This window comes from Cucumis melo, chromosome 7, assembly GCF_025177605.1.
Source record: "Cucumis melo cultivar AY chromosome 7, USDA_Cmelo_AY_1.0, whole genome shotgun sequence".
In the NCBI taxonomy this organism is placed as follows: Eukaryota; Viridiplantae; Streptophyta; class Magnoliopsida; order Cucurbitales; family Cucurbitaceae; genus Cucumis; species Cucumis melo.
In genome coordinates, this window is record NC_066863.1 from 5,314,306 (window position 1) to 5,323,937 (window position 9,632).

The 9,632-nt window shown below is 32.7% G+C and overlaps 1 protein-coding gene across 2 annotated transcripts; it reads left to right on the forward strand.

Annotated features, from left to right (window-relative positions):
* The first annotated feature begins 2,794 nt into the window (after window positions 1-2,794).
* On the forward strand, window positions 2,795-8,441 carry LOC103502489 (DEAD-box ATP-dependent RNA helicase 53, mitochondrial). Of its 2 annotated transcripts, none has more exons than XM_008466431.3 (8): window positions 2,795-3,365; window positions 3,763-3,890; window positions 4,020-4,431; window positions 4,819-4,917; window positions 5,086-5,310; window positions 5,609-5,770; window positions 7,272-7,727; window positions 8,022-8,441. In XM_008466431.3, exons 1-7 carry the CDS (start codon window positions 2,964-2,966, stop codon window positions 7,716-7,718), a joined length of 1,875 nt encoding a protein of 624 aa, XP_008464653.1. In that variant the 5' UTR covers window positions 2,795-2,963; the 3' UTR covers window positions 7,719-7,727; window positions 8,022-8,441. The 2 variants fall into 2 exon arrangements, with proteins under 2 accessions (XP_008464653.1, XP_008464654.1); XM_008466432.3 differs by having other exon boundaries at window positions 2,799-3,365; window positions 8,006-8,441.
* The last annotated feature ends 1,191 nt before the right edge of the window (window positions 8,442-9,632 follow it).

The following is a 9,632-nucleotide window of genomic DNA, read 5'->3' on the forward strand; positions in this document are numbered from 1 at the left end:
ACTGGAAATATTTTTTAAAAGTAGCAAAATTTTAGATTATACCAATAATATACATCAATAGAGTTTCATATCATTGATATAATCTAAAAGTTTGCTATATTTTGATTGATTTGATTTTGTTATATTTGAAAAATACTTATATTTAAATCGTCTAGGTTTGAAATAGTCTTATAAAGAATAAGATAGTTATGCATTACCAATTTTTAAAGAACATTATAGATTATACCAAATCATTTATAAAAACTAGCCAAAAAAAGAAAAAAGAAACACGGGAAATCTTACCGTTCTATTCAGCTTATTTTCAATATTGATTTCGGAACAATAAAAATGAAAGTTAGATAATGTAATAATTTCTATTTTGTTGTTTTTAATATTATCATCTTTTAAAAACAAAGAATCTTATATCTAGTTTAAAGAGAAAAACATTACTCTATTGATTAAATTATTAAATTAATATATTAATATTACACTACTACAATGTATAGTTCTAATGTTTTTAAATTTGAAGTGATAATTGCTTCATTTATTGCTTTCAATCTTGTGTGGGTACTTTTTAAAATTTTTTTATTTCATTATTTTTTTACGAATATAAATGTAAGTATTTATTTTGTTTTTATTTTACACGTTAGATATTGAAAGAATCGGACATTAAAATGTGTTAAGTCATCTAAGATTTTAGTAAAAAGGTCAAAACAACTCAACAAGGATAAAATGAGAAATTATGAAAATGTAGCGGATAAAAGGGAATGCAAGGATTCTCCCAACATATAACCTTTTGATATAGTAGAGATAGAGATAAGGGACTGTATGAGGTGGGTATTAAGGGGGATTGGAGTGGGTTATGTAACTTGCTCCTTGATTGAGTCCACGTTATGGTAAATCAGTTTAGTTGTTAGAGTCTCTCCATTTACTCATAATCCCCCTAACACCCCGTTTACCCATACAAACTCCTTCCAATAATTTTCCAAACTCTTTTCCATAAAAAGTAAAATTTTGAAAAAGCCATTAATTTAGCACTCTTTTTTTCTTTTTCAATTAAATTAATCTATAATAAGAGAGTTTTTTTTTTTTTTTTTTTGCAAAAAGGAATAAATTAAAAATGCATAATGTTTAAAAATATTTTTCTTTTAGTTCAACTTCTATGATTATGGGATATGAAAAAAACCGTTTGATAAAATTCCATATTGAATTATGTTTAACTAAATAATCTTCTTTTTTTTGTTCATCAAATTATTCAATTCAGTTTACCCCTAAAACGAACATACCAATCTTTTATTTCCTATCAATTTTATCCAAATATTTTAATTGTAGCTAATAAATGTTTTGTTTTCTAACTAAATTAAGAAAATTATATTGGATTTTATTATTTTTTTTATATAGAAGTTAGTACTTATTGTATTTTGTTTTAAAAATATTTTTTAAGTTACACTATTACTCATTAATCTTTTTTAAATGTTAAAAATACTTGCCACTAAAACAGAGGCAATTAGACCTAGACACTTTTTAGTCATTTTTAGGAAAATATCTTAGCCACAAATTAAAGAAGAGCGAAAATGCATATTTGAAATGTTTTTTGCATTGTTTATTATCAAAGTTACGAATAGAAGCGATGTATGCTTAAACTAGTGTGTTGATGTAAACATTACGTCGATATGTCAAGATTTGATGGAATACGAATTGTTTGTAAGTAATTTTAATAATAACGATTTGTGTTTACATATTTTCCTTTACATGTGTATGCAACGACAAAAAAAAAAAAGTGGTGAAAGTAATGATTTAATAACAAATTTATGGAATGAAAGTCGTAATTAAGGAAAATGATTTTAAAAAAAGTATTGCATCTAATGACAAGTATATATACATGAAAAATAGATCAGTGCAAACACAAGATCTTAACTTAAATTATTGATATGAACGTTCAATTTAGGAAGTTTTTTTAATCCGATGTGCAATATATATGCTTGAAAAAAACATGAAACATCACGATGGATGCTAAATTTATTGGATGAATACCATAAGTAAGATTGTTTAATAAAACAAATTTATGAAATTTGTTTATTAGATCTACAATATATATTTTAGAAGAAAAAAAAATTATAGCACTACTACCATAATCCTTCGTAATATCATAACACTATATATCATAATCCTTCTTCAAATGCACTGAGACTATTATACTACTAGGATTATCATAATACTAATCTTTACTATAAATCAACCCCTCCCCAAACGTCCCTAAAAGTTTAAAAGTTTAAATTAGTTAAATTATTATATCTACACGAGGGTTGAGTGTGATAATGAATATGTATTAATTTTCCCATTGGTTGTATTAAAGAATTTTACTTGATATAATACTTGTTTAGTACAATATTGGGGACTATAATTCCTATCTCAATCCACAAGAGTCCATACAAAATGATGTAACCAAATTTAGAATGGGTTCTAAAAGAGCAAAGCTAAAAATAAATAGGGTAGAAAGATGCCGATATCCATTTTATAAAAGAGATCGTTAGAACTCATTGTTGGTAGGTTTCAAAACAACACAAGCCCAATGCAATGAATTATTATTTAAATAATAAACAAACTTATAAATATTTATTAAAGATGTTAACATATTTATTATTTACATTATTCTATTACTTGTCATTTTAGTACAATAATTACATCTCATTTCAATTACTAAGTTGATTTGATAGAAAGATGAGACATTAGACCGAAATTTAATACCATAAATATATGTTATTAGTAAATTGATTTATTTTATAAAAAAGTTGTGACAGCAAAATATATAGAGGTCGGTTGTTGCCCTAATTTGCGAAGCCTCCACCTCCTTGAGAGTCCGAACCTCCCAAAACCCTTCGCTCTTCGGAGTTTCTTAAACCCTAGCCAAAGCCCATCGCCCATAAAAAAAACTTCTCCATTTCCTTCGCAAATTCTCGTCGACCACTTCTGTTACAAGGAAGATGATGAGTGCTATTCTTCTACGGAGATCTTCTGCTTTAGCGGCTTCCGGAGGTAGAATCAATTCCACTTTGTTTGCTCCAATCGCGAACTTCTTATCGTCTCCTGTGGTTGTTAATGGCGGCGTTGTACCTGCTGCTGATTTTGAGCATTTCTCCACTATTGGGGTGACGGAGAAGCCTTTGGGTTTTGGTTTTCAATCGAAGGGATTTCATGCGGCTTCTGGGCCGTTGAATTTCAAGGCCTCGTTGGTTTCTAAAGCGGAGTTTGCGGTCGAGGATTATGATTGCGCTAGCGGTAGTAGAAGTGGTGATGAAGGACTCGAGATTGGAAAGCTTGGGATTGCGCCAGAAATTGTCTCTGCTTTGGCGAAAAAGGGTATAACGAAGCTCTTTCCGATTCAGGTACTGTGTTCCTCATTTCTTACACATGTTTTTATAGTTTCTGCTGCTGGATGGGATCAAACACAATGACTGTGTAGTGGGGAAGAAATTTTAACGAGTTTGATCACTTCTTCGGACAACTACTTTTTTTTTCTTCTTTTAATCTATTTCCTCTAACCTCAGGTTGGATGTTGAATTATCGCGACGATATTACTCTTTTATTTCTTGTGAACAAGTTCACTTGTTGCAATAGCTAGAGGCCACGTCCCTTACTTCGAGACATTTTGGGATATGCATATCGCTCGTATTCCTCAGTCGAATAATGCACTTGACATACTTTGATTTAGATTATGTTTGGTAACTCGTTTTTTATTTCCATTTGAGTCTGAAATTGTGCTGTTTTCTCATTCTTTCTCAGAGGGCCGTGCTTGAACCAGCAATCCAAGGGCGTGATATGATTGGTCGTGCTAGAACTGGAACAGGAAAAACTCTTGCTTTTGGAATTCCTATCTTGGACAAAATCATTCAGTTCAATGCGAAGAATGGGTTCGTGTTTTCATCTTGTTTAATTTTCTTCCAGCTCGTTTTAGTTTCTACTGTATTATTCATCTGGGAAGGGTTTGGAAGGGTTTAATTGTTAATTTTTAAAACCATAATTCGTTAGTAATTATGCAGAAGAGGGAGGAACCCGTTAGCCCTGGTTCTAGCTCCAACAAGGGAACTTGCTCGGCAGGTTGAAAAGGAATTTCAAGAGGCTGCTCCTAGCCTGGACACGATCTGTGTTTATGGTGGTGCACCGATTTCCCAACAAATGAGGCAGCTTGACTATGGTGTTGATATCGCTGTGGGCACACCCGGTCGTCTGATTGATCTTCTCAATAGGGGTTCTCTAAATTTATCAGAAGTCCAGTTTATTGTTCTTGATGAAGCAGACCAGATGCTTCAAGTAGGCTTTCAAGAGGATGTAGAGAAGATCTTGGAGAGGTTGCCTCAGAAACGTCAGAGTATGATGTTCTCTGCAACAATGCCGTCTTGGATCTTAAAACTATCCCGAAATTACCTAACCAATCCATTAACCATTGATCTTGTGAGTATGTTGGCTATTTAACATATTTTCTGCCTTTTGAAATTTAATTACATAATTTTTTGCTTTTCTTATCATTTATTTTGCTTCTCTCTCTTTCTCTCTCGCTAGGAGCAAGACCTCAGGAAGCAAAAAAAAAAAAAAAAAAAACCTTCTCTTTAGAAAAAGGAAAACAACAATGTTCTTTGTTCCTGTTGTGTATGGGTCAATAATTTATTTATTGCATTATGGATGTCATGATTTATCTCCGAAGGCATTTGTTTCATTTATACACATGGTTTTGAGGGGATAACTTTAAACTAAAGGAAATGCAAAAACAGAAAAAATGTGGAAAAGCACATTACTATTTAATTGATGGATGGGAATTTGACAAAACTTACAATATTTCAGGTTGGAGATTCTGATCAGAAATTGGCAGATGGAATTAGCTTATTTTCAATTGTTTCAGAAACATATGGAAAAGCATCAATAATTGGACCTCTGATAACAGTATGGACCCAGAACTTCTCTATTTGATTGATACTTTGTTTTCCATTTTTGTTTTCTTTCTTTGTTTTTTTTTTAAAATTTATTTATGTATATTCCTCAATTATCTGGGCCTGTTATTTCATGTTGTTGACTGTTTTATGTTGTTGCTATTTATTATCTGCTTATTAGGAACATGGGAAAGGAGGGAAGTGTATTGTTTTCACTCAAACTAAACGTGATGCTGATAGATTAGCCTATGCAATGGGAAGGAACCTTAGATGTGAAGCTTTACATGGAGATATTTCACAGAGTCAGAGGGAAAGAACTCTTTCTGGTTTTAGAGATGGACGTTTCAACGTTCTAGTTGCAACGGATGTTGCAGCGAGGGGTCTTGATATACCTAATGTTGATCTCGTAAGTGATTATCTTTATCAATATTTCTTCCTTTGACCTTGTTTTCTATTATGTAGTTAGTTTCCAGGTGCATGGTGATTATTTAATACTTCCCTCTCAATCTCATGGACCTTACTCCAACTTCGCAAATAGACTAGAGCAGTGTAATTGTAGGATCATACCCTGTCATATCTCTTCATTTCTGCTGTTAGGAGTTTGGGAGGAAGTGGTATAAAGGTTGAGGGCATATTTTGTCTGCATGTGGACTTATCATTATGGTTGTAAGGATTCTTTCTGACCTCTAACTTTTTTTCTCTAGGTAATACATTTTGAGCTACCAAACAACACAGAAATATTTGTCCATAGATCAGGCCGTACAGGTCGTGCTGGTAAGAAAGGTAGTGTTATTCTTATTTACTCACAGGATCAGACAAGGGCTATAAGAATGATTGAGCGTGAAGTGGGATGCAGATTCAATGAGGTTAGAATCTTTCTGAAAATGTAGGACATGGCATGTTGGGATTCATTATTTATTAAAAAATTATGTATTTAAATACCAGTTTTTTCATAATTAATTGTTAAAAATAATGTTTGTTTTTTTTAAAAAAATTAATAAAGGAGTGGAGCATTTAAAAGAAATCAAAATAAAAAAACCATCGAGAATGGAACTCACGGGCATATGAAATAAGGCCCAAAAGCCCAATTAGAAATAAAGGCTCTAGCCCTACATACTCTCCTCAGCCACCCTCTACACGCACACCCAACCTCCCCCTCCTCGATTCTGCCCTTCTCCCTTGCCGATTCTGCTTTTCCTTTGCCGTCGATGCATCGACGCTTCTCTCCACTGCCGTCTCCCTTCTTTTGCCAACCACCATCTCCAACATCCTGGGTTCATTTAAAAGGTTTCGATCTTTTCTGGGTGTCCCTTCCCTGGCGTGTCTTATGAGTGTCATCACGTGTCCCATAATAAAATAAATAGTTATAAAAATTAGTCGGGTTTTTGCTACACATGTCTGGAGTGTTTCCAAACATATCATTGTCTGACACATGTCAGACACTGACACTCCACCAAAATTTACGTGCCTGTGCTTCCCAGCCCTGGAGATTAGTTCATGCATTTTTTAGAAGTCAAGGATTGATATCTCAAGATTATTTCATATATAAAAGAACCAAGTCTGTCGTATATTTGCCAAGTCTTATCCCTGAATTTTAGCACTAAAATTGAGATATCATGGGTTCAATCAATGGTAGGCAGACATCTAGGAATTAATCTTCTAGAAATTTTCTTGACACAAGTTTTGTAGGGTCATGCGAGTTGTCTCGTGAGATTAGTCGTAAGGTGGCCTGAACACTCACCAATAAAAAATGTTAAAATTGGGATGGTTTGTTTTATTTTTTTAAAGGAAACACGCCTCTTTATTAATATTAATAATTAATAACAAGACTGAAGCTCAAAGTACAAGAGAAGTATACTAAGAGCAAAAGGGTTTAAAAGGACAAAAGAACGAACAGAATTGAGATGATTTGTTTTAATCTCACATGATAAATGTATATTGAGCTGATATGTCCTTGTTTTGAGGTCGGACGTTCAAATCCTCATCTCATTTATTGTACTAAAGAAATCTTACATGTTAATAAGCAACACTTGAACACAACTATAATGCTTTACTGAATGATAGATTTCCATGCGCATTTGGGTTTGCTGAAAAATCTAAATCATCCGCTCATGCATATGAAGCAGTGTGAATGGACACGTTTCTTTTCTTTTTTTTAAACAACTTCTGAAGGTTTAGAGGCATTTGTCCTGAAAATGAAAGATGCACAACAGGGGAGGTAGTATGAAATATCGGTCCTATTATCTGCATGGTTGAGTACTCTAGTAGCCTCCCATCTCAGGAGCTGGGAATAAATAGTACTCCACGTTTGAATATATTATTACTTGATGTAAAGTTGACTCTGGTTGCTTTGTTCTTGATTATCAGCTTCCAAGGATTACTGTTGAAGCTGGTGCACATGTGGATATGTTCAGTGGAGGTTCCTTTGGAGGGCTTAGAGATCGTCAAATGAATAATTCAGGTCGTTTTGGCAACCGGGGAGGATCTTTCGGTCGTTCAGGAGGTTATGAAAGTTCCAGTTTTGGTCGTTCAATGGGTAGAAATAGTGGACCTAGCTCTGGGAGCTTTGGTTCATTTGGTAGTCGCAACTCAAACAATTCTGGAGGTTTTGGTGGTCCTGATTTTGGACGTTCTCCTGGTCGGTTCGGTGATTTTGGTAGTTCAAATCGATCAGGTGGTTTTGGGAATTTCGGTTCAAGTGGTTCTGGACGTGGCGGATTTGGTGATTTTGGCAGTTCTAATCGATCAGGTGGTTTTGGGGATTTTGGTGACAGTTTGGATGCCAAACAAGGCACTGGAAGAAGGCAATTTTAAGCTAAAATGGTGAGAGCAACATTCTTTATTAGAAATCTGAAATTTGGAACCGCTAGTTTCCAGTTTTTTATAAACTCAAAAATGGTGATGAGCATGTTGTTAAGGAGATAACGGTTCTATTTCAAAAGTTGAGTTTAGATTTTCTTGGTGAAGGTTTGGCAACTTATAGGGGCTAAATATATAAAATACAGATAAATTTCAAATTCTATCGATCCTTGTCCATCAATAATAGAATCTAAAATTTTGTTATATCTTAGGATTGTAACGGAATCTGTTTTGATATGCAGATCTACTTTTGTGCAGGGAACAGAACCACGGGGAAATAATTGCCCTGGATTCAGACAAATTTTTTTACCCCTTAAGCAAGATCAGGGATTTTGAGAGGTAGGGCCATGAACATGCGCAACAAATGCCACATTTCTTATATTTTCTATTAAGCTTTTTAAAAATGTTTTTTCTAGTTTCATACCAATGTCTTATTTCACTTCGATGGAAAATTAACCTCTGATATGTTAGGGATCATCTTAGTCTTTGTTATATGGTCTCATGTATAAATCGTTTTAGATATATCTATCATAGTGTTATATTTTCTATTATTTTTTATGCACCTGAAGATTCTGATATGTATTATTATTTTAATATTGGGGTAGTAAAGTAAGGTTTGTAAAAGACATCAATAAAATGAATGGACTTTTGATGAATGGGTAAAATTTCTTAGCCGAACTGTTTTCATTGTGGAGAAAAAGAGAGAGAAAAAAGTGACAGGAACATTAATGTTTAAAATTAAATGTTTTGGATGTAGAGTTGTATATATAGAGATGGAGCAGCCTTCAGTAGTCTATCTAGAAATATAACTATTCTATTTTAAATAATTGGCATTCAAATGTCAAATGTAATTTCAGATTTTACTCTTCCTGTTACTCCAAACATGAAAACGGTAGATGGTGAGAGATTTTGTTTGTGTTTTGTTGTTTTAACTTTATATGTTTTGAAAAATATTAGGTCAATATTGCATAAAGAACTAAATTTTAGATTCTGATTAATTACTATTAATGATTAATAGATAATTACAGTAAATGTTCTCCAACTGTTTTACAAGAGTTGATGGCGACTCTGTTGTTTGATTTTGGAATTTAAATTTACACAACCCTTTTTTCAACCCTTTAAAATTGTCTTGTGTCTTTGGTTGATGCAATTTGGCAAGATTGATCCACCTATTGATTGTTTCAGATCCACCAAGATTCTAGTAAGTTTTCAAAAGATTTCGGCTCTTAAAAAATTTTCAATTTCAGTTAAAATCCATTTAAAAATTTCATTTTGAGTATTTAAAAAATTAACAAGATATAAAGTTTGTTATAATATTTGTGAATATTTAGAAAGATTACTAGAATCTCAGGGCATAATAGTCCAAAACTGTTCATTGGTTGGAAAGAGTCAAATGTGTATAATTGTTGGAACTTCCATGACTTGGGATCGTTTTAGGGTGGAATTTTGTACTAATTTTCTTCCAATCATACCGTTCGGCTGTAAGCTAAGACTTAAAAATAAGTCAGCTCCATGAGTTTAGGTCATTTTAGTACAAATTGGTTTCTAGGTCAACCTATATAGTGATTTATACCTATTTATTCCTTACCTAACTCTTTTGAATTAATTGCAAAAAACAATAAAACTGATTCTATTTTAATTGTTTTAAAGAGTAGTGTATATATATATATGAATGCATTTAGTTATATTTATCTTTAATGTTGAATTGTTCTTTGAAGAAAGTCGAGCCTAGTCTTTTAATTTTTAAATACGTAATCTCTAAGTTTTAATGTGCAGCTGTTAATTCTTTTTTTCAAACTTTTAACGACATCGAAAATTTAGATATGCTCAATGTTGATAAGCTATTCGATTGAACATAAAATTTAATTT

What these genes read in the sequence shown, in the direction of transcription:
- LOC103502489 (XM_008466431.3), top strand. Translation starts at nt 2,964, where the DNA reads ATGATGAGTGCTATTCTTCTACGGAGATCTTCTGCTTTAGCGGCTTCC. An exon ending in CAGTTCAATGCGAAGAATGG is followed by an intron (nt 3,891 to 4,019) that starts GTTCGTGTTTTC and finishes GTAATTATGCAG; the next exon opens with AAGAGGGAGGAACCCGTTAG. An exon ending in TGGGATGCAGATTCAATGAG is followed by an intron (nt 5,771 to 7,271) that starts GTTAGAATCTTT and finishes CTTGATTATCAG; the next exon opens with CTTCCAAGGATTACTGTTGA.